The following is a 25863-nucleotide window of genomic DNA, read 5'->3' as shown; positions in this document are numbered from 1 at the left end:
GCTGCCCACTTCCAACAGCGTTAAATAAAGAGTTTCTGAAAACAGCCGTCTCCCACAAGTGGGAGTTTCAAAGCGCTGGTGGTTCGGTGAAAGCAAAACGGCTTCTCACTAAACATTAATCAGGTTTAAAAGAGAGTTAAATTAATTCCACTGCTTCCTCTTTATGTCCCCCCTCTCCTTCCAGCTATGAGCTCCAAGTCCACAAGGCATGCCCTCCGGGATCAGCCGCCCCCTGTGCCCCCAGCCAAATCGAGACCGAGTACAGGGGGCCAGGGCAGAGAGCCAGCCTCGAGGGTCTCCAGCCCTACACCCCCTACAAGCTGAGGGTGGTGGCCCACAACGAGGTGGGCAGCACGGCCACTGAATGGATCAGCTTCGTCACCCAAAAAGAATGTGAGTAGCAGTGGCTGCCACCATGTGCCAGAGAGGCGGCAGGGCAGCCAGAGGGGAGGCTTGTCCTGAAGGGAGGGGAAAACAGTTCGCTAAAGGGATTGAGTGTTCAATTCCAGTGAACGCTACTGAGACATCCATGAAGACAGCTATCGGGAGGAAATGCCCATTGGGTTAAATAACATGGAGATCAAGAGGGAATTTGGGGAGGACTTCCCTGGTGGTCCAATGGCTGGGACTCGGTGATCCCAAAGAGGGGCCCCAAATTTGATCCCTGGTCAGGGAACTAGATCCTGCATGCCATAACCAAAGATCCTGACTGCTGTAACTAAGACCCAATGCAGCCAAATAATTAAAAAAAAAAAAAAAATGAATTTAGGAAGATTTGTCATGTGGCAATGGGATGAAAACCAATTTAGAGAAAGTTAATATATGGGTAACAGAGGGATGTTGTGGGGAGGGAGGTGGGAGGGGGTTCATGTTGGGATCACATGTACACCCGTGATGGATTCAGGTCAATGTATGTTGAAACCAATACAGTATTGTAAAATAAAGTAAAAATTAAAAAAAAATATATATATATATATGGGTAAGATAAAATAGACAGTGAAGATGATTTTTTTGTAATTTTTAAAAATTTTAAGGAACCAGTTTGGTAGTTTTATTTATTTAATTTTGACTGTACCGGGTCTTCATCGTTCCGTGGGCTTTTCTCTAGTCGCAGCGAGCAGGGGGTACTGCATGGTTGTGGCGCACAGGCTTCTCACTGCAGTGGCTTCTCTCGTTTCAGTGCACAGGCCGTAGGCATGCAGGCATCAGCAACTGCAGCATGAGGGCTCAGAGCACAGGCTCAGCAGCTGTGGTGCAGAGCTTAGCTGCTGCACGGCATGTGGGATCTTCCTGGATCAGAGATCGAACCCATGGGTCCTGCATTGGCAGGTGGATTCTTTACCACGGAGCCACCAGGGAAGCTTCCTATATTTGCTTTTAGATAACTTTTTGGAAAAGTTTGTCACTCCTTTTCCTTACAAACGACATAATCGCTCACATTGCCAGTAAGCACTGGAATCTGGCCCTTCCAGGAAGAACACAAGGGCTCCTGAGGGCAGAAAAGGGCAATTAACTAATCAGTGTGTCCTTCTATTTCTATAAAATAACTCCTTTTCAGAATTGATAAGGTTTATATGTCTACTTTTTAAAACTGGCAGATACAAAAAGTATTAAGAAGTACTTATAATCAGAACCAGCTATGTGGTTTGTGGGGTCCACTGGAAAAAAAAAATATGGGGTCCCTTGTTCAGAAATCATTAAGAACTTCAAGACAATGACAGCAGAGCATCAGACTAAGTCTATAATTCTTCTACATGAGGGGCCCTGGGCAGCTACACGGGTTACCCACCCATGAAGCCAGTCCTGCTTATTATCCCACTACACCCAGAGGCAACCACCATTAATATGTTGGCATAATTTATTCCTTTACTCCCTTTTTATGCAACTTTTATTACGTGGTTGAGATCATACTCTAATGAAAATTTAATATCTAATTTTTATACTTGATATTATTTTATTTGCATTTTCCATGGCATCAAAAACTCTTAGCCACCAAGGTTAATGGCTGTATAATATTCCATTGTGTGAATTAGTTGAGGCATTCCAGTTGTTTCTAATATTTTCCTTTTATAAATGTAGTGAGAAATGAGCAAATCTTTGTGTGCATGTTTGATTATATTCTTAAATGGAATTTAGCTTCAGCAAAGGCAGTGGCAACCCACTCCAGTACTCTTGCCTGGAAAAATCCCATGGACTGAGGAGCCTGGTGGGCTGCAGTCCATAGGGTCGCTAAGAGTTGGGCACGACTGAGCGACTTCACTTTCACTTTTCACTTTCACGCATTGGAGAAGGAAATGGCAACCCACTGCAGTGTTCTTGCCTGGAGAATCCCAGGGACGAGGGAGCCTGGTGGGCTGCCATCTATGGGGTCGCACAGAGTCGGACACGACTGAAGCGACTTAGCAGCAGCAGCAGCAGCAAATGGAACTTACTACATCAGGTATTTTAAGTATTTTAAGTTTTTGAACACTTATTGCAAATTTGCTTTCCAGAAACATTGTAACAGGCTATAATCTCATTTGACACTGACATTTTTAAAAGTGAGAGATACACATTCATGAAAATTCAGTGCCTCATACAAAGACTTAATGTGCCTGAGCAACAGTATAGCAGGATATTAGTAAAAGGTCATTTTTAAAGAGCTTGCTTATTGCTGGCACTGTTCAAGCGTTTGACAAATAGTCCTTACCACAGACCTATGAAGTTAAGTCCTATTATTAACCAGAGTTACAGATGAGAAAGCTGAGGCAGGGCTTCGGACTGTGCACTACAGTTCCAGGATGCTGTTCACATCCGTTAGAATCTGAACTGAGGCTCCTGGGGCTCTGTGAGGAGCTAAAGCTAGCGCTTCAGTCCTTCCATCTTCCACACTTAGAAAGTGGAAGTGTTTCTCTAAGTTCAGGATCACTCAGCTCAGCAGCAGCCTCGGTACTGCTGTGTTAACCTGATCAACTAGCCCCCTACCATCTGTAATAGAGATTTCAGACCTTCTCCACCCTCCTCCAACCCCTCACTGCTCCTCACCCTGTTCCCACATGCCCTCACCATCCTCACCCACCTCACCCACCTGCAGAACTCCTTCCTCATACTTCACCAGGAAAGGAAAAGTCATCGATTAGTAATTGGCTGCCTTCCCACCCCAGAAAGCCACGATCCTCATCAGGGACACGGCAGGAAGGGGTGGTCCTTCCATCTGAAACAGACCCTCCTCTTGTGTTTTGACCAACACTTCCATCACTACTGATCACCACTTTTCTATCCCGAACCTTCAGTACATCACTGTTGGTTCTACCCTTCTAATTTCAAAGCGAACAGACTCCATTTCCCTTTTGATTCCTGGCCAAGATCCTCGCTCCAGGGCACAACTCTTCTAAAGAATGGTCTTCAAGTACTTTCCCATTTTCTTTCTTCCCACATTTTATTTAGCTTCCTCCCAACTGATTTCCACTTCGTCCATGCATGGAAATCTCTTCCTAAATTTGCCCGTGACCGCCACACTGATAATCCACTGGGCATTTTTCACCAGTAATCACATTGACTTCTTGGGAACATTCAGTGAGATTGAACCCTCAGTTCAGTTCAGTTCATTTCAGTCGCTCAGTCATGTCCAACTCTTTGCGACCCCATGAATTGCGACCCCATGAATTGCAGCATGCCAGGCCTCCCTGGCCATCACCAACTCCCATCCTTGGATAAACAGTGGTTCTCCATATTTTGCATGGCAAGTTGCTCCCAGTTTTCATCCTGCTTCTTTGGGTGTTCAACTTTATTTCTTTTTTTTTTTCGTATTTATTTATTTGGCTGTATCAGGTCCTAGTTGTGGCAGTCAAGATTGTCACTGTGTCACATGGGATCTTCCGTTGCCGGGCACAGGCTCTCTAGTTGTGGTGCATGGGCTCTGTGCAGGTTTAGATTCTCTGCAGCATGTGGGATCTTAGTTTCCTGACCAGGAGTTGAACCCATATCCCTTATATTGCAAGGCAGATTCAGTGGTAAAGAACCCACCTGCCAATGCAGGAGACACAGGAAAAGTGGTTTGGATCCCCCCTGGAGGAAGAAACGGCAGTAATGGCACTCCAGTATTCTGGCCTGAAAAATCCCCTGGACAGAGGAGCCTGGTGGTCTACAGGCCATGGGGTCACAAAGAGTTGGACACAGCTGAGTCACTGATCATGCACATACCTTCTGAACCTCTGGATCACCAGGGAAGCTCCTGTTCCATTTTAGTCAACTCTGTTGGTTGATCTTCCACCAATCAAGTTCTTTAACCTTCAACCCCAAACTTTCTCTGCCCACACTTTCCCCTTCTTCCCCCTTCCCTCTTTTTTCCTTCTTCTTCTCCTGTCCCACCTCTTCCCTCTTCAGGGGAGTTCATCTCTTCGAAGGCTTCCATTGCAAAGGCTGACTCCCAAATGGTCACCACCTCCCCAAGCCCTTGGCTTGAAACCCAGACCCCCATACCCAGCTTCCACACCTCTCTTTGAGCTTCTCATAATCAGCTTGAGTTTGGGAGACTGCCCAACAGCTTATATCTTCTCCCTTAAATCTGTGCCTCCTTTAGCCTCATTCTCTCCATTTTATCTCTAGCACTAGACAGAGTGTCTTAGATACCCAGAATGTGTTGTTTATGGAGTGAGTGAAGGCATCAGAACTTCCTTGACACTGGAGAAGTGGCTAAAGGTTGCATTAGTACCGAAGGAGAAAGGGTTCTCTTAATCTGCTTACTGGATCCACAGACATGGAAAAACACGACAAATGACTGGCTGTCATGTGGGGTTTAAATACTAGGGCAGAAAGTGAAGAGGAACTAAAAAGCCTCTTGATGAAAGTGAAAGAGGAGAGAGAAAAAGTTAGCTTAAAGCTCAACATTCAGAAAACGAAGATCATGGCATCTGGTCCCATCACTTCATGGGAAACAGATGGGGAAACAGTGGAAACAGTGTCAGACTTTATTTTGGGGGGCTCCAAAATCACTGCAGATGGTGATTGCAGCCATGAAATTAAAAGACGCTTACTCCTTGGAAGAAAAGTTATGACCAACCTAGATAATATATTCAAAAGCAGAGACATTACTTTGCCGACTAAGATCCATCTAGTCAAGGCTATGGTTTTTCCTGTGGTCATGTATGGATGTGAGAGTTGGACTGTGAAGAAGGCTGAGCGCTGAAGAACTGATGCTTTTGAACTGTAGTGTTGGAGAAGACTCTTGAGAGTCCCTTGGACTGCAAGGAAATCCAACCAGTCCATTCCGAAGGAGATAAGCCCTGGGATTTCTTTGGAAGGAATGATGCTAAAGCTGAAACTCCAGTACTTTGGCCACCTCATGTGAAGAGTTGTCTCATTGGAAAAGACTCTGATGATGGGAGGGATTGGGGGCAGGAGGAGAAGGGGACAACAGAGGATGAGATGGCTGGATGGCATCCCTGAGTCAATGGACGTGAGTTTGGGTGAACTCTGGGAGTTGGTGATGGACAGGAAAGCCTGGCGTGCTGCGATTCATGGTGTCGGAAAGAGTCGGACATGACTGAGCAACTGAACTGCACTGAACTGATATTCCTTTTAACTCATTATACAAACTAGCAGAGAGAAAATGTGGATCAGAGAACACAAACCACAAGATGCTTTGAAGATAGCATTTGCAGTTTTATATAAATGTAATCACATGTACAAGGTTTTAGAAAAGGCAGAGGAACCAGAAATCAAATTGCCAGTATCTGCTGGATCATCAAAAAAGCAAGAGAGTTCCAGAAAAACATCTATTTCTGCTTTATTGACTATGCCTTTGACTGTGTGGATCACAATAAATTGTGGAAAATTCTGAAAGAGATGGGAATATCAGACCACCGGACCTGCCTCTTGAGAAAACTGTATGCAGATCAGGAAGCAACAGTTAACACTGGACATGGAACAACAGACTGGCTCCAAATAGGAAAAGGAGTACGTCAAGGCTGTATGTTGTCACCCTGCTTATTTAACTTCTATGCAGAGTACATTATGAGAAATACTGGGCTGGAAGAAGCACAAGCTGGAATCAAGATTGCTGGGAGAAATATCAATAACCTCAGATATGCAGATGACACCACCCTTATGGCAAAAAGTGAAGAGGAACTAAAAAGCCTCTTGATGAAAGTGAAAAAGGAGAGTGAAAACAGTTGGCCTAAAACTAAGATCATAGCATCCAGTCCCATCACTTCATAGCAAATAGATAGGGAAACAGTAGAAACAGTGGCTGACTTTATTTTTCTCGGCTCCAAAATCACTGCATGATGATTGCAGCCATGAAATTAAAAGTCACTTACTCCTTGGAAGGAAAGTTGTAACCAACCTAGACAGCATATTAACAAACAGAGACATTACTTTGCCAACAAAGGTCCGTCGGTTTCGGTGAACTCCAGGAGTTGGTGATGGACAGGGAGTCCTGGCGTGCTGTGGTTCATGGAGTCACAAAGAGTCGGACACGACTGAGCGACTGAACTGAACTGAATCACGTGTACACTCAGTAAAGCTCTGGAAAAGCATTAGCAGCATATTCTGCCCTCTCTTCCTAAATTACACCTTCAGTGCGAGAGCAGAGGTGCGGTACAAATGTTTAACAACTGGCGTTCTTGAGAAAAAATGTTGTGACTTGAAGGACTTGCCAATTTCCACAGTGTAAATACTCCCACTTGACTGATTTTAAGTTGCCAATGTGACCGCACTGAACACAGAGCTGGGAAGAGACTGTGTACTGTTATATAATATTTCCACCCTCCAGGGACAGTAGATGTAAACAGCCTGAAGAGCACAAATATTAAAATGCCAAGTTTTAATATTTGTTACCTTTGTTTTAATATATTTAGGTTTACATGATTTAATTTTTAATAGTGACTGGGTTCAATAACCAACTCACAAAACTCCTGAAATATTTAACAATCAGGATGAATCAAATCAGAACTGGAGTGCCCCCATAAAGTGAATTAGTAAATCATGCTCCTTTAAATAAATGTACATTGATTACAATGAAATAACATAGCCTTTGGAATTAAGCAAGCCTGGGTGCAGATCCTTGGTCCCCTACCAGCTGTTGACCTTTGCAAGTTATTTAATCTCTCTGAAACTTAGTCCCTTCCCCTGAAAAATTAGGAGCTAATTCTTACAAGGTTGTTTTAAGGAGTAACTGAAAAAAGTACATCAAGTACTCTATTGTACGTGCATTGTACTGCTTTGTTGACATAGTAGTTATCATTTTCTCAATCTCCAAATCCATTATTCCTGATTATTTTGATAGTTTGATCACACTTTTTTTTTTTCTTCAGGAAGATCTCCACATCCTCCAAGGCAAATAAAGCCCCTATCTTTCTATTTTCATACTATTTACAAGCCTTCTCTTTATCTATACTGTTACAATGTAGGGGAGAGTGGAAATCTACAGAAATTAAATGAAAGAGTGAAACCACAACAAACACAATAGTATGTTTCATTGTGATATTAGGCTCAATTTGGCCTCAATTAGGCCAAATGAGCCTTTCATTTCATTTTCAAATGAAAAATGAATACATTTTTCAACAGTATTGAAAAATGACTTGATACTTCTTATTTCAGTATTTGCAGAAACATTTTCCTCTGTTTATGGGAGCATTTTCCTCTCATCTTATTTTGAAAGATGAGAACCAAATTTGTCTTCCTAGTTTAATCTATGATCACAATAGCATAATGATTTCTTATTTTGTTATATTTCCCCACATCAGCAACACATGGATTTGATTTTAAAAGAAAAAAGGATACCCAATTTATTTCTTCCACTCACTTTTTTCCTAAAAGCCGATTTCATATATAGCTGGATCTCAGTGTTGTTACAAATGTATTGATTATTTTGGAGCAAATGAGATCTCATGAAATAAATCTCTTCTGACTTGACAAGATGATATGGTAGCCCTTCATTTGTTGCTACCAAAATGATTCATTTAGAAGATGAGCCTCGGTTAAGGCTTGTTCTTCCTTTATTTTAGTAAGGAGCTGAAAAATGCTAAAGGGAGCATTCCTGCTAAATGCATACAAAGTCACTTCTCTATCTGATATAATACTTACAAGTCTTCACTTGATTATGTACTAATGTACTGTGCTATTGATTGATTAGTCAAGGCAATGAATTATTATTCTCGAATTGCTACTTGCAAGGCTTTTTAACTATCTTAGAAAACAAACTAACGGTTCAAGAAAAAGCTTTAAAAATAAATGGGTGCCAAAAGAACATAATTCACCATCTAAGCAGTTTGGTTGGGAGAAAAAAATATATATATTAACTTCATCTAGTCCTTGGGGCTTTGTAGCAATAAATATTGATTTGATATGAAAAATAGCTATCCGCTGGAGTTAATAGTGTTAAGGATACTTTACCTGTTAAAAGAAGGAAAATGTAACAAAATGTGAGCTCTGGGGCTCTGCTGATGAGCAGAACCATTGTATGTTAATAGTTGTATTGCATAAAACACCATTCTTCATTGATCTTGGTTTTTTTTGGAAACCAGGTGCAACATTGCTGAGAAAGCATTTCACCCATGTTCCAGTGATTTTCTTTTTATCCCCCCCCCCACCCCCCACCAATGCCAGGTTTTTCCTTTAAGCTATAAGATAAATTGGAAGGGTTCTAGCAAGGGCAAAATTTAAAATGTGTGCCCATATTTGAAAATGAAAAGCATGCACGCACACACACACCACAGTATTTTTAGAACTTAGAACCTACTGTTAGCTGTTGTTAGAACTTAGCACCTTCTGCCAGCTGTTTTCAGAACTGACATCCCTCTCGCACAGTGCCGCAGTACCGCGCCCCATTCTCAGTGGACAGCAACCTGTCCGTGGTGTGTGTGAACTGGAGCAACTCCTTCTTGCTGAATGGGCGGCTGAAGGAGTTCGTCCTGACCGACGGAGGACAGCGCCTCTACAGTGGCCTCGACACCACCCTCTATATCCCGAGGACAGCGGACAAAAGTGAGTCTCCTGCCCCCATTTCTCGGTGCGTAAGGAGCTGGGTTTCCCAGCTTTCCAAGATGCTCGATCTGAAAAGGTGACCCGCAGACGTTCAGCATTAACACGTCCTGGGTTAAGTGACCACTTACAGAAAAATGACTGCTCTGTGTTGACCTGCCTGGCACACTGCGTTTGTGATGCAGTCCTCGGAGCACTGCTTCCGCTGACCTGAGGGTCCCCAGGAACAAGACAGGAGGGCAGGTTGTGTGTGCCAGAGATATAGCACTCACTAGCCACGTAGTTGTTGTTCAGTTGCTAAGTCACGTCCGACTCTGGACACCATGGACTGCGCCAGGCTTCCCTGACCTTCACTATCTCCCAGAGTTTGCTCAGACTCACGTCTTCTTGAATCACTGATGCCATGAGCAATGCCTGAAATCATACACTTTTAGGCACTTTGGAGTTTTTCTTGAAGCACCCCCAACACAGTTAGGCCATGACCATCTCCAGATATTAAGGACCCTGAATAAGGGCTTTTCTTAACCAACCTCCGTATCTGTTCTTGAAATAACAACCCTCTTCCCTCTAACACTGAATTCTTTCACCCTGTTTAATTACATGTGCTGCTTCTGTTTGCTATGTTTTTAACTTGAAATGAGAAAATGCTTTATAAGATACTATTTTCTGAGGATCAGCATGGCCATAGGACCAATAGATGAGAGGTCATTTTGAACAATCTGGGTTTATACAATGAATTAATTAGTGGTGGGTTTTTTTTGTTTTGTTTTGCTTTTGGTTTCCTTGAAAATATGTACTATTTATTTTGACTAAAAGGTGCAGGTGAACAATGAGCTCCAGTACTGCATTTATAGCACTTGAAACTAAACAATAACATTTTTACAACAATCCAGCTACACATTTTTGTGGTCACCTGGGCAGCTTGTTGTGATGCTGAGATAGCCCACGGCCGGGCCTTTAACCATCTGTGTGACCTTACAAGACTCACTTCCCACGGGGTCCTGAGAACTGGAAGAAGTATTTAGGCCATTCGATTTCCAGGATCCCTTTTGAGCTCTCCTGCTTAGTAAGAAACTATGGGTCCCCTAGTGAAGGAACACCTGTGAGTTTTAAAAAAACAGGTTCAGATCATATGCAGAACAAGATACACTGTATGTATTGGGTTGGCCCAAAAGTTTGTTTGCATTTTTCCATAATAGCTTATGGAAAAAGCCAAATGAACTTCTGGGCCAACCCAATATTATCCTTTACTCCTCTGATAATTCTTTTCCTTTGCTAGATAACCTCTGAACTTCTTTAGTTCTGTTACTTATACATATGCTATTACTACAATAATAATAGCTGGCTTTCTTGATAGTTTTTAACTTTGAAATTAAAGTTTACATAGTAGATAAAACCTCAAAACTTGCTGTAGAATCCTGTTTTTAGACTATTTCATGTTCTAATACATTGCTTTTCTGAAACTGTGCCCACTATTTGCTGATGTTGAATAACAAAGTCATCTACCTCTTGTTTAGCCTTCTTTTTCCAGGTCATCTGCACTACAGAAGAAGGAAGTGCTAAGACGCCTTTGATCCAATATGATACCTCCACTGGATTTGGTAAATATTTAACTCAAATTATATTTAGTGTAGCATTTACTCATTTTCCTAAAGAAACATGTATGTTTATTTGTATATACTTATTTGTTTATGCATATATATATGTGTGTGTGTGTGTATATATATATAAGTATATACACATCTTAGCATAGACTATATGGAAGAAATTGTGTTAAGTGTTGTAAGAATTTGTTTTTAAATCCTCATGAAACTTACATTAGGCAAGGGGTTAGGGTATGCTCTTAAAATGCCAAATCATTGAATTGTAGATGCAGAGATATATGACAAAACTTCTCTCCTAATCAAAAATTCTGTCAATAAAGAGCCCTATGAATTTGTTTACCAAGAAAAAAAAGTGAATTTATAGAGGAAGTCAGAGGAAAGAGAAAATACTCTAATACCAGTTTGTGTTAATCATAACAAAAATATTCCAGATTCAGAGACTAAAATAATGAATTTGGGAAATTTCTGTCTTGTATTCTCTGTAAAAGATTATGATTGACTGTTAATACCAGGTAATTTAGTTGAAGTGGTGAAATTGCAGTTTTTATGGAGCAGCTTTTAGATTGAGTTTTCCACATAATCTTTGCATCTAACATAAAATAATTTACAGTTTCAAAGGGCAAGTTAGAGAAATGCCAAATCTTTTCCATTAAAGTAGAATCGAGACTACTACCCTATTTTAAATTCCAGTAAGTAATGTTCTATCTACTTTGGATGCTTATTTAGATTGCTTTAAAAAAAAAATTCTGAAACACAGGTGTACATACATACTGTTATTAAGGATAACTTCAATCTATAAAAATAATGAAGTATTATTCTGTTCCCAGACATTACATGTCTGGATGCCATGTAAAATCTCTTGTAACACCTAATGCATAGTGTATTTCATCTTACATATAGCAGCTGTGGGACAGAGCAGACCTCATTCAGTCTTCTTTTAGGAACCCCAATGTTTCCACAAGTGGAAAGATTAAGACCTGAGGGACATGGTGACTTATCCAAGAATGCCCCTGCAAGCTCATTCAGTTCAGTTGCTCAGTCTTGTCCAACTCTTTGTGACCCCATGAACCACAGCACACCAGGCCTCCCTGTCCATCACCAACTCCCAGAGTCCACCCAAACTCATCCATTGAGTCAGTGATGCCATCCAACCATCTCATCCTCTGTCATCCCCTTCTGCTCTTGCCCTCAATCTTTCCCAGCATCAAGGTCTTTTCAAATGAATCAGTTCTTTGCATCAGGTGGCCAAAGTATTAGACTTTCAGCTTCAACATCAGTCCTTTCAATGAACACCCAGGACTGATTTCCTTTAGGATGGACTGGTTGGATCTCCTTGCAGTCCAAGGGACTCTCAAGAGTCTTCTGCAACACCATAGTTCTAAAGCATCAATTCTTCGGTACTCAGCTTTCTGGTATAGTCCAACTCTTACATCCATACATGACTACTGGAAAAACCATAGCCTTGACTAGATGGACTTTTCTTGGCAAAGTAATGTCTCTGCTGTTTAATATGCTGTCTAGTTTGGTCATAACTTTCCTTCCAAGGAGGAAGCATCTTTTAATTTCATGGCTGCAGTCACCATCTTCAGTGATTTTGGAGCCCCCCAAAATAAAGTCAGCCACTGTTTCCACATCTATTTGCCATGAAGTGATGGGACCGGATGCCATGACCTTAGTTTTCTGAATGTTGAGCTTTAAGCCAACTGTTTTCACTCTCCTCTTTCACTTTCATCAAAAGGCTGTTTAGTTCTTCTTCACTTTCTGCGCAAGCTCATTACTGAGAAGTTAAACATGGTTTTTCGGTAGACTCCTGGTTCCATGATTTTTCTTTAGCAGGCTTTCTCAAATTTAAGAGTAGATAAGAATCATCTTGCTGATTTTACTTATTATATCCTTTCCAGGGCCCTGGTGGAGATTTTGAATCAGGTGGGTGTAGGAGTCTGCTCTTTTAAACAGGTTCTGCCCAGTGATACTGACACAGGGAGCAGGACCATGTGATGAGTAAAACTCCATGTGATCTCACCAATCTAGTCTCCCTGGCCAGTGGGGAGTATGCCTTCCCTAGAGACAGACAATTAACAGGATGGGGTTTACTCTGACTGCACCTCTGGGTTGGGTTTTTCTTTGGCGTCAAAGGGAATTGACTTACCCCCAGGAATTCCTTACCCTGACCATGAGTTTTCCACTTGATGAGTGGAGTCCCTTAAAATGAAAGGGTACTTTGCAAAGAGAAACAGGGATGAAGAGACATGATCTGGTCTGGATTTTCAAGCTCTTCATAACAAAGGTGAAATCTCCTCTCAGTTCATGAATACAAATTGGGGTCTCATTGCTGAAAGGAGGAAAACCGAAAACCATGTGAAGTTATGGAAGATTCCAAGATGTATTGTCCAACTAATATCCATAGTCACATTAATTTGTATGATATACCTTTAAAAATGTTTCTGTTCCCTTACATGAAGGCACCTTCAAGCAGGAAATTCACACAGATCTCATTTCCATCCAACTGGTGGGAGAGCTGTTTCCCTTTTGAGGCTTCCCCTGGACAGGTTACCCTACATCCCCCTGAGTCCTCTTGAGCAAGGGGTCCACTGGGACCATTAGATCCGCTTCTGGAGTTACAGCCCATGCTCCACATGGAGAAAGTGCAACTCTTCAATGCCTAGGCAAAAACCGTTGTGTTGTTTTTTTAATCAAATAACACACATTGGTTCCTAATTAGAGGAATTCCGATCTGCTGGAGCTTGTTCAGAATTTTGACACCAACACTTCATTTTAGAGATGAGGCCCAGAGAGGCAGAGTAACTTTTTTTAGGACAGAGCTATCAGAAAGAGCTAGGGTTAGCAAAATATATCCCTCATGGCATTCAAATTTTAAGTCACCCTCTCTCCCTCCTTGAAACATCTTCACCCCAGCACTGAACACTTCCCCTTTGATCCACTTCCCCTGAGAATGTGGGTGTGAGGGCCAAGCAGGCCCAAGCAGTCCTTCAGGTGCTGAAAGGGCAGAAGGCCGTCCACAGAACAGGCATTTGCAGCTGTGTCTGTCTGTCCTTCTTCCTCTTGACCATTTGTTGTTGTTGTTCAGTCACACAGTCATGTATGATTCTTTGTGACCACATGGACTGCAGCACACCAGCCTTCCCTGTTCATCACCAACTCCCAAAACTTACTCAAACTCATGTCCATCGAGTCAGTGATGCCATCCAGCCATCTCATCCTCTATTATCCCCTTCTCCTCCTGCCTTCAGTCTTTCCCAGCATCAGGGTCTTTTCCAATGAGTTGGCTCTTCACATGAGGTGGCTAAAGTATTGGACATCAGCTTCAGCATCAGTCCTTCCAGTGAATATCCAGTGTTGATCTCCTTTAGGATGGACTGGTTTGATATCCTTGCAGTCCGAGGGACTCTCAAAAGTCTTCTCCAACACCACAGTTCCAAAGCATCAATTCTTTGGCGTCAGCCTTCTCTGTGGTCTAACTCTCACATCCATACACGACTACTGGAAAAACCATAGCCTGGACTATACAGATGTTTGTCAGCAAACTGATATCTCTGCTTTTTAGTACGCTGTCTAGGTTTGTCATTGATTTTCTTTCAAGGAGCAAGTGTCTTTTAATTTCATGGCATCAGTCACCATCTGCAGTAATTTTGGAGCCCAGGAAAATAAAGTCTGTCATTGTTTCTATTTTTTCCCCATCTACTTGCCATGAAGAGATGGGACTGGACACCATGATCTTAGTTTCTTGAATGTTTTAAGTCAGCTTTTTCATTCTCTTCTTTCACTTTCATCAAGAGGCTCTTTAGTATCTCTTCACTTTCTGCCATTAGGGTGGCATCATCTACATATTTGAGGTTATTAATATTCTTCTGGCAATCTTGATTACAGCTTGAGCTTCATTCACAGCATTACAGCGCAGCATTTCACATGATGTACTCTGCATATAAGTTTAATAAGCAGGGTGACAATACACAGCCTTGACATGCTCCTTTCCCAATTTTGAACCAGAGCATTGTTCCATGTCCAGTTCTAACTGTTGTTTCTTGACCTACATACAGGTATCTCAGGAGGCAGGCAAGGTGGTTTGGTATTCTCATCTCTTAAAGAAGTTTCTGCAGTTTGTGCTATGAGCCTTGGCTTTAGAAAAGCAGCTCCCTGGATCTCTGCTTTATGCTAGTCTAATGGCAGCTGCCACAGATCCTGAGGCCTCTAAATGGGCCCTAGCAAGGGGCTAGGCTTGAAATGATCTCTTGAAATGATGAGATGATCTCTGGACTCTCTCCTGCTCAGGTCAGCAGGCTGATGGCAGGATTCCACCACGTTACCCTGCCCCGTAGTGGACCCGGAAGCCTTTCCTACCTGCCTGGCCCATTCCAGTTCTCCCAGGGCATTTGAATGATGACTTGCAGAGCTCTTGCTGCTTAACCGAGGGGCCAGAGCACAAGAAGTAAAGAAACTGTATGTTAATGGGTGCAGGCTATTAACAACCCAACAGAAAATGGGATCTGCTGTCTCAGTATATGGTTTGCACAGAACTTCATGGGAACAGGGCAGTTACAGGAAGTGAGGGAACCCTGGAGTCACACAGCTATGTGTGTCGTGTGATGAGGTGTCTGTAGCAATATTTGTCTTGGTTCCAGCCCCTCACGTGAGCCCAGAAAGGACTTTGCTCCCAAGGCACATAGCTGTGACTTAGGCTTTCCCCAGGGTTACTTCGCTTGGGTGCAGATGTGCTCAGTTGTGTCCAATTCTTTGCAGCCCGACAGAAGGTTACTTTGATAACCCTCTTGAAAATCTCCTCATCCTGCTTCCAACTGTATTTCCAGGGAATGTGCCAAGGCAGCTGCCATTTCCAACCTGAGAAGTGTCAGCGGGGTCTCCTGAGGGTTGTCAGGGTCTCCTTACCCCCCGCTGACCCACTGCACCATCTTCCCAGCCTGAGCACAAGTGCGCCCAAACACTATGAATTCCTGTCTAGTTTATTATCAAACAACAGAGCAAGAAGTCACACATTTGCCTTTTGAAATAACATTTTCCTTTTCTGTCCTTGGGTTTTGCAGGCCTGGTGCTGACAACTCCTGGAGAAAAGAAAGGATCAGGAAGCAAAAGCATGGAGTTCTACAGCGAGTTGTGGTTCATAGTGTTAATGGCAGTGCTGGGCTTGATTTTGTTGGCCATTTTCCTGTCCCTGATACTACAGAGAAAAATCCGCAAAGAACCATATATCAGAGAGAGGCCTCCCCTAGTGCCTCTTCCAAAACGAATGTCTCCATTGAATGTCTACCCACCCGGGGAAACCCATGTGGTATGTTCCTAAAGGCAGCCTCACTTCTCTCCCAATGGACTAGAATATTTGTTTTTATTTAGAAGGAAAGATTTTCAAAACCATAGTAGCAAGGGACTAGATGACAGTTCAGTCTGGCTAAATGCGGGGCCAGGGGAGGCTAACCCTTGAACAGTATTCTCAGCTTTGGCTGCTTATTAGATATTTATATTTAATTGTTTATTTGGCTGTACTGGGTCTTAGTTGTGACACTCAGAATCTTCCATCTTCATTAAGGCATGTGGGGTCTTTAGTGGCAGCCTATCGGATCTAGTTCCCCAACCAGGGATTTAACCTGGGCCCCCTGCATTGGGAGAATGAAGTCTTAGCCATTGGACCACCAAGGAAGTCCCTTGGTTGCACAATAGAATCACCTAGTACTAGAGACAGAATCTTGGTGTGTAACCCCCAAATTAATATGTTGAAACCGTAGTCCCAAATGTGATGGTATCTGGGGGGAAGGGCTTTGAGAGGCAATTAGGTTGTGAGGGTGCAGCTTCATGACTGGGATCAATGCCCTTATAAAAGAGACTCCAGGGAGTTCCCCTGTCCCTTCCACCAGGGGGGGACCAGGAAGTGTGCCCCCATCACACATTCAATCTGTTGGCCCCTTGATATTGGACTTCCCAACCTCCAGAGTTTAAGAAATAAATTAGTGTTGTCTCTAGGCCACCCAGTCCATAGTGTTCTGTTATAGCAGTAGGCTAAGACATCTGGGAAACTGAAAAATACCAATGCCTGGGCTTTATCCCAGAAATTCTGATTTCATTGGCCTTGGATGGGACCTGGGGATTGGTATTCCTTTTCTAACTTCAAAAGTGATTCTAATGTGCCCTAGAGGTGAATATGTCTGCTCTGTAGTTATGTCAGGGCATGGCAGAGAAGAGTTGTATGTTGAAATCAGCTGGAGAATTTATAGGTTATGTTACTGTGAAACTTGGAAGATTAGAGATAAAAGGGAAGATGGGGAGGGATTTAAGTGCTAGCAGTGCTGGGTCTGTCCTTAGCCATAACACCCTGCACCAGGGCGGATGGATGGCTCTTTGTGGCTCCAGACCACCCACTGCTAAGACAGAGGTCGGGCAACGATTCAGGGGCTAAAGGTAAAGGCATTGCCCCACAGAGCACTAATTGAAGGTGTAAAGGAGACTGATCCCCACGGTGCACTCTGGAGTGGGGCTGTGTCTGCCTGGGCCAGGAAAGGCTGTAATTTCTAATCTCCCCAGGCACCAGTCTGCTCCGCAAACTGTGTGCCAAAACCCATCTGCCTCATGGGACATCTTCCCCCAGTTTGCACTAGACTGTGTGTGAGCTGGTGGCTACTGTGTGTAGCTGAAATTCCGATCACCAATTCCAGTGTGTAGGGGAGGTTTTCCACACCAGAACACAATTCTCTGACACCAGCTGGGTGCCTTCCAATTCAATTCAATTCTGTCGCTATCTACCCAGAAATAGCCTCAGATCCCACCAGAGTCTCAGTCCTATGAGACTCTTGCCTGCTCTGTGTCCCCTTCCTGCCAACTTCAGACAAGTCTAGGCTGTGACTACTGGCTACAGATTGGAGGTTCCAATGACCCACTCCTTCAGTTTTTTTAATTTGTTAACGAATTTAACAAATGGTAACAAATTTTCAATTCACTGTCATTTCCAAGATCACAAAGCATGAGTTTAGTCAGCTAGTTTAAGTGCAGGTTTTACTTCTACAGTCAGCCCTACATATGTGCAAGTTACACTGACACCCACACCGGGCTGACTGTAAGATCTGAGCTTTCTTGGATTTTGGTACCCATGGAGGGGACGGTTTCTGGAGCCAATTCCCCTTGGATATGGAGGAACAATTGTATTTGCTGGCTTGTAGATTCTTTCATTCTCTAAAATACTAAAAAATAATGCAGTGTCACTTTCAACTAAGCAATTAGTTTCTACTAACTGAGTGATTTAAATTGCAGAACTCTTTATGTTATGAAAATGTATCTCCAGATAGTAGTAATGTGTGGCTATGATTATGCTGTCCTTGGAGAAACACGAAGAATTTGTTTTTATTTTAATTTTATTAAAATAGAGTTGATTTATAATGTGTTGATTTTGCTGAAGGACAGAGAGATTCAGTTATACATATATATATTCATTTTCATATTTTTTCCATTGTATATTATCAAAGGATACTGAGCATAATTCTCCTGCTGTACAGTAGGACCTAGTTATTTATCCACCCTATACAATAGTTTCCATCTACTAATTCCAAACTCCCAGTCCTTACCGCCTCCATATCCCTGCCCCTTGGCAACCGCAAGTCTGTTCTCTGTGCCCTTGACATATTTTAGATTCTACCATAGGTATTATCGACTTCCCTGGTGGCTCAGACGGTAAAGCGTCTGTCTACAATGCGGGAGACCCAGGTTCGATCCCTGGGTTGGGAAGATCCCCTGGAGAAGGAAATGGCAATCTACTCCAGGACTATTGCCTGGAAAATCCCATGGACAGAGGAGCCTGGTAGGCTACAGCCCATGGGGTCGCGAAGAGTCGGACACGACTGAGCGACTTCACTTCACTTCACTTCATAGGTATTATCCTATAGCATTTGTCTTTGACTTTGGCTTACTTCACTTAATATGATAATCTCTAGGTCCTTCCTTCCATGTTACTACAGATGGCATTATTTCATTCTTTGTTATGGCTGAGTAAATATTCCACTGTGTAAAACAACACATCTTCTTTATCCATTCATCTGTTGATAGACTTAAGTTGTTTCCATATCTTGGGTATTGTAAATAGTGCTGTTATGAACATTGTGGCTGCATGTGTCTTTGCAAACTAGAGTTTTATCTGGCCATATGCCCAAGGAGTAGGATCACTGGATCATAGGACAACCGTATTTTCAGTTTTTTGAGGAACCTCCATATTGTTTTCCATAGTGGCTGTACCAATTGAGATTCCTACCATGTGTGTAGGAGAGTTCCCTCCTCTGCCAGGATTTATTGTTTGTGACTTTGTTTCTGCTGGCCATTCTGATGAGTGTGAGGTGGTATCTCATTGTAGTTCTGATTTGCATTCATCAAATAATTAGCAATATTGAGCATCTTTTCATGTGTTTCTTGGCCATCTGTGTGTCTTCTTTGGAGAAATGTCTATTTAGGTCTTTGGCTCATTTTTTAAATGGGTTGTTTGTTTTTCTTTATTGAGTTGTATGAACCATTTATATATTCTGGAAATTAAGCCTTTGTTGGGCTTACATATTTGCAAATATTTTTTCCCAGTCCATAAGTTGCCTTTTCATTTGGTTTATGGTTTCCTTTTTTGTGCAAAAGTGTCTCAGTTTGATTAGGCCCCGTTTGATGATTTTTGGCTTTTATTTCTATTGCCTTGGGAGACTGACCTAAGAAAACATTAGTACGATTTATGTCAGAGTGTTTGGTCTGTGTTCCCTTCTAAGAGTTTGATGGTGTCATGTCTTGTATTTAAGACTTTAAGCCATTTTGAGTATATTTTTGTGCATGGTATGAGGGTGTATTCTAGTTTCATTGACATGTGTGTGGTTGTCCAGCTTTCCCAACACCACTGTTGAAGAGACTCTCCTTTCCCATTGTTTTTTCTTGTTTCCTTTGTTAATTGACCATCAGTTCAATTCAGTTCAGTCACTCAGTCGTGTCCGACTCTTTGCGACTCCATGAATCACAGCACGCCAGGCCTCCCTGTCCATCACCGACTCCCGGAGTTCGTATTTATTTCTGGGCTCTTTATTCAGTTCCATTGATCCACATGACTTTTTGTGCCAATCCCATATTGTGATTACTGTAGTTTTGTAATAATGTCCCACAACCCACTCTTTGGGTTCAAACAATTTGCTAGGACAACTCACAAAACTCAGAGAAACATTTTACTTACTGGACTTCATCCTAATCTCAAAGAAGCGCAATGCCAACACATGTTTAAACTAGCATACAGTTGTACTCATTTCACATGCTAGCAAGAGAATGCTCAAAATCCTTCAAGCTAGGCTTCAACAGTATGTGAACTGAGAACTTCCAAACATATAAGCTGGATTTAGAAAAGGCAGAGGGACCAGAGATCAAGTTGCCAACATCTGCTGGATCATAGAAAAAGCAAGAGAATTCCAGAAATACATCTGCTTCATTGATTACACTAAAGCCTTTGACTGTGTGGATCACAACAAACTGGAAAATTCTTCAAGAGATGGGAACACCAGACCACCTTACCTGTCTCCTGAGAAATCTGTATGCAAGTCAAGAAGCAACAATTAGAACCAGACATGGAACAAAAGACTGGTTCCAAATTGAGAAAGGAGTACATCAAGGCTGTATATTGTCACCCTGCTTATTTAACTTATATGCAGAGTACATCATGTGAAATGCTAATCAAGATTGCTGGGAGAAATATCAGCAACCTCAGATATGCACATGATACAACCCTAATGGCAGAAAGTGAAGAGGAACTAAAAAGCATCGTGTCTAACGTAAAAGAGGAGAGTGAAAAAGCTGGCTTAAAACTCAACATTCAAGAAGCTAAGATCATGGCATCCAGTCCCATCACTTCATGGCAAATAGAAGGGGGAAAATGGAAACAGTGGTAGATTTTATTTTATTGAGCACCGGAATTATTGTGGATGGTGACTGCAGCCATGAAAATAAAAAACACTTTCTCCTTGGGAGAAAAGCTATGACAAACCTAGACAGTATATTAAAAAGCAGAGACATTACTTTGCCAAAATGGTCTATATAGTCCAAGCTATGTTTTTTCCAGTAGTCATGTATGGATGTGAGAGTTGGACCATAAAGAAGGCTGAGCACCAAAGAACTGATGCCTTTGAACTGTGGTGCTGAAGAAGACTCTTGAGAGTCCTTTGGATTGCGAGGAAATCCCACCAGTCAATCCTAAAGGAAATCAGTCCTGGGTGTTCACTGGAAGGACTGATGTTGAAGCTAAACCTCGAATACTTAGGCCACTGATGCAAAGAGCCAACTCATTGGAAAAGACCTTGGTGCTGGGAAAGATTGAGGGCAGGAAGAGAAGAGGGCAACAGAGGATAAGATGTTTGGATGGAATCACTGACTCAGTGGACATGAGTTTTAGCAAGCCCTGGAAGATAATGAAGAACAGGGAAGCCTGGCATGCTGCAGTTCATGGGGTTGCAAAGAGTCGCACAAGACTTAGCGACTGAACACAAATGATTTGAGAAGTCCTGTGCCAGAATCCAGACAAAGATCAAATATGTATTTCTCATTATAAATCAGTTATCACAGCATCATCCAAATTAAGCACAGAAACCTGGTCAGAGTGCTTAAGTTTCAAGACTTCATAACATAGAAATGAAGCAATGATAGCACTGCCCACCTTCCAGACCTGTTCACTTTTCAAGGACAGAGCAATGAGCAGATGAAAAAGTTGTGAGGAAGTGAGATCATAGCCAAGTAGCAGAAGCCTTGGGGGCACAAGAGAGCCACAGTCTCTCAGAGACCCGTGGACTGTGGCTGGTGCAGGAAGCAGCCAGGGGACAGTGGGTGGTGGGAAAGCAACAAAGATGCTCTCTATCCCCTGGCCCTTGGCTCCTTGAACAACCAGGTCCTCTCTCCTGGCTCCTCCTCCAAGCCTCCTTCCTCCCTGAGCATCTGGGTCCTCGTGCAGGCCAGCTGCTGAATGTATGGCTGCTGAGTGATCAGTTCAAGCCAGGGGCAATGTGCTTCTGTTCAGGGGAGAGTCCTGAGGAGACTCTCCTTGAGGGGCTGACACTGCAGAGTTTTCCATTGTTGGACAGTGACGTTCTCTGCACTGATGGAGAGAGGAGCCAGGAAGGCTGGAAAGAAGGTCTGTTTAGCTGACCTGGGAGATGACTCAGATCACCCCTGGGACCCATCGAGTGTGTGGAGAAGGTGGATGGGGTGGTCGCTCGGGTACTTCTCTATGACACGACGTGAGTTATAGGAGACAAACCCACAGGCCAGTAGCATCCAGAACTGGGTTCAGGGATCATTTCTGTCCCTCAACCCATCCCTCCAGACAGGCCCCTCTGCCTGGTAGCCTGTCCTGAGGAGGAATCTAGTTTTGCCTCTTGGGTTGAGTTGGTGATCAAGAAGCAAGCAGGTCATTTCCGTGGGCAAGTTGATATCGGGACAGTTCCTTTGCATGGGGTTTTCCTGAGTCTTGTTAAGCATGATTTTGTCCAAGTGAGGCTCCTAAATATCGGTAGCAGCATCACCTGGGAGGCAGTCCTGAGTCTCAGAGGAGGAAACCGGAGAATCCACCATTTCCAGCAGCCTCGGGAGGTCTGAGCTCAGTGAAATTTGAAGACAGCCCTCAATGAGTGAAAAGATGATTTAGTTGCTGGAGCTTTGTATCCAGTCCCATAGCTAGTAGAACCTGCGCAGGAAGGTGACTGTGCAATTCCATTTATGTGAGGTATTTACATAGTCAAAGTCAGGGAAGCAAAGCCCAGAGGGGTATTGCCAGGGGCTGGGGCAGAGGGGAATGGGCAGTTGCTATGATCAGGTGGAAAGTTTCAGTGATGAATGATGCAGTTCTAGAACTCTGCGCTACCACATGCTCCTACAAAGAGCAATGCAGTGTTGTTGAGAGGTTAGATCGCTTACTTTAATACAATCAAATTTAAAAATAAAACAGGTGAAACTACTGATGAGCCCGACGAGACCCAGGCCAAGCTACACGTGGGGCCAGACACAGGCTTCAGCTGGGAGAAGCTGACAAATTCAAACCCCTCCTCCTCTGTTCCTGAGAACATCTGAGTACATCAGAGCACCCTGCCCCCACCTCACCCACAATCCACTTCTGCTGAGGGTCCTAGACGGAGTGAGGAAGGGAAGGAATAGGAAGCCGGGGGCTATGGGCCCAGAGAAATGGCTCGTAGTAGGCAGGGAGGGTGCTATTTTCAGGTTCTGGAGGGTTCACAGCAGTGGCATCTGGGGTATACCAGAGTGCCGGCAACATTTGCCCGAACCCACTGAATCACAGTGTAATTCTACCCAGTGGACAAAAGATCTTTGCAAGCCTGCTTTTCTCAGACCTCATTGACACTATTCTCATCAAGTTGGAGACTTGGATGAACATTAGCAAACATTATTCAAACTAAAGAGAAGACACTTTGCATTAGGAGAGCAAAACCAAGAGCTGAAATAGATGTCCATGGGCTCCAGAATCTGCAGGTAAGAATCTGAACAGGAGTGGGCTGCATTCACCTGCTCAGCTTCACTGACTGCCTTGCTTTTCACCTGAGTACTAGGTACCGATGCAACACACACACACACACACACACAGCCACCCTCCCACCCACGCACCCTCCCTCATCATGTGACAAGCTGTGGTCTCAGTTCTGCTGTAATCCTGTCCCAGGCACTCCTGTCCTCTGAACAGCTAAGATACTCTTTGAGGTCAGAGACAAATTGGCAAAAGAATTTAAAGCTCTACCCTGAACAGAGGTAAATGGATGGGTCAGTAGTGCCAGAGAATGAGAGAACTGTTTGTATTGTTTAATACTAATTTTTTTTTTTAACATTTTCAAAATGACACAGCATAAATTGAGTCCAGCTAAGTTTAAGTGCAGGTTTTACTTGCTTGCACGGTCAGCCCAAGTCTCTCTACAGGTTCCCTACCCACAGACAGACGGCTGACCGTGGGTCTAGAGCATCCTCAAATTCTGGTACAAGGCCAGGGTTTGAGGCCCATCCCCCTTGCAAATTGAAGGATAACTGTAATGTAATTACTGATTTGAAGATCCTGTCATTTTTTAATAATAAATGTCAGCATGGCACTAAGTCTGCTCACCAAATCTTTTATATTATAGAACTCTACATATCTGAAAATGCATCTCCAAATAGTATTAATGTTTGGATATGCTTATGCTGTCTTTGGAGAAACATAAAGAATTTGGTTTTTGTTTGTTTTGTTTTATTGAAGTAGAGCTGATTTACAATGTTGTGGTAATGTCTGCTGTACAACAAAGTGATTCAATTAGACATATATATTTATGCATTCTTTTTTATATTATTTTCCACTATGGCTTATCTGAGGATATTGAATATGGTTCTCTGTGCTGTAGAGTAGGACCTTGTTTATTCATTGTATATAAAATTCTTTGTATCTGCTAATCCCAAACTCCCTATCCATTCCTCCCCCATTTACCTCCCCACTGGCAAACAAAAGTGTGTTCTCTATGTTTGTGAGTCTGTTTCTGTTGTATATGGGTTCGTTTGTTTTGTATTTTAGATTCCATCATAAGTAATATGGTGTGGTATTTGTCTTTCTCTCTGACTTACTTCACTTAGTGTAATAATCTCTAGGCCCATCCATGTTGCTCCAAATGGCATTATTTCATTCTTTTTTGTGGCTGAGTAATATTCCATTGTATATATGCACTACATCTTCTTTATCCATTGCTCTGTTGATGGGCATTTAAGTTGTTTCTGTATCTTGACTTTGTAAATAGCCCTGCTGTGAACACCGGGGTATATATATATTTTTAATTGAAGGATAATTGCTTTACAATGTTGGTTTGATTTCTGTCATACACGAACATGAATTAGCCATGAGTATACATATGTCCCCTCGCTCTTGAACCTCCCTCCCACCTCCCACCTTTCCCCACCCCTGTAGGTTGTTGGAGAAGGCAATGGCAACCCACTCCAGTACTCTTGCCTGGAAAATCCCATGGACAGAGGAGCCTCGTAAGCTGCAGTCCATGGGGTCGCTAGGAGTCGGACACGACTGAGTTTCACTTTCACTTTCATGCATTGGAGAAGGAAATGGCAACCCACTCCAGTGTTCTTGCCTGGAGAATCCCAGGGACAGGGGAGCCTGGTGGGCTGCCATCTCTGGGGTCGCACAGAGTCGGACACGACTGAAGCGACTTAGCAGCAGCAGCAGCGGAGAAGGCAATGGCACCCCACTTCAGTACTCTTGCCTGGAAAATCCCATGGATGGAGGAGCCTGGCAGGCTGCAGTCCATGGGGTCTCTAAGAGTTGGATATGACTGAGCGTCTTCACTTTCACTTTTCACTTTCATGCATTGGAGAAGGAAATGGCACCCTACTCCAGTATTCTTGCCTGGAGAATCCCAAGGACGGGGGAGCCTGGTGGGCTGCCGTCTATGGGGTCACACAGAGTCCGACACGACTGAAGCGACTTAGCAGCATAGGTTGTTACAGAGCTCCAGTTTGAGCTGCCTGAGTCATATAGCAAATTTCCATTGGTTACATGTATCTTTCTGAATTAAATTTTTTTTTTTTTTTTGCTGGATATGTGCCCCGGGGTGGGATTGCTGGATCATATGGTAGCTCTATTTTTAGTTTTTTGAGGACCCTCCATTCTTTTTTTCACAGTTGCTGTACCAGTTCACATTCCCACCAGTAATATAAGAGGGTTCCCTTTTCTGTACAGCCACTCTTGTATTTGTTGTTTGTAGACTTTTTAATGATGGTCATTCTGGTCAGTGTGAGATGGTACCTCATTGTAATTTTGATTTGCATTTCTTTAGTAATTAGTGACACTGACCATCTTTTCATGTGCCTTGTGGCCATCCTTCTGTCCATTTCCCCACTGGATTTTTTGTATTTTGTTACTCAGTTGTATGAGATGTTTGTATATTTTAGAAATTAAGCCATCTTTTGCATTATTTTCAAGCATATTCTCCCAATTTATAGGTTGTCTTTTTTTTTTTTTTTTTAATAGTTTCCTTTGCTGTGCAAAAGCTGGTAAGTTTGCTTAGGTCTCATTTTGTTTTATCTTTGGTTTTATTTCTATTACTTAAGGAAACTGAGTTTTAAAAATCTTTGGTACAATTTACACTAGAGAATGCTTTGCCTATGTTCTCTTCTAGGAATTTGATAGTATCATGTCTTATATTTAAGTCTTTGAGCCAGTTTTAGCTTATTTTTGTGTATGATATGAAGGAGTCCTCTAACTTCATTGATTTGCATGTGGCTGTCCAGCTTTCCCAAAATCACT

General features: G+C 42.8%; 1 protein-coding gene across 1 annotated transcript in view; it reads left to right on the top strand.

The window, feature by feature from the left end:
- USH2A (usherin) overlaps nucleotides 1-25863 on the top strand; it is a 930744-nt gene that overhangs the window by 886611 nt on the left and 18270 nt on the right. The window contains exons 66-69 of the mRNA XM_052653949.1: nucleotides 185-393; nucleotides 8791-8967; nucleotides 10482-10565; nucleotides 15629-15873. Coding sequence (XP_052509909.1) covers nucleotides 185-393; nucleotides 8791-8967; nucleotides 10482-10565; nucleotides 15629-15873 — 715 coding nt within the window. The remainder of the gene's footprint in view (nucleotides 1-184; nucleotides 394-8790; nucleotides 8968-10481; nucleotides 10566-15628; nucleotides 15874-25863) is intronic.

Source organism: Budorcas taxicolor, chromosome 16, assembly GCF_023091745.1.
Source record: "Budorcas taxicolor isolate Tak-1 chromosome 16, Takin1.1, whole genome shotgun sequence".
NCBI lineage: Eukaryota > Metazoa > Chordata > Mammalia > Artiodactyla > Bovidae > Budorcas > Budorcas taxicolor.
Note: the sequence above shows the minus strand (reverse complement) of the source record. Positions and strands in the feature narration are given on the sequence as shown.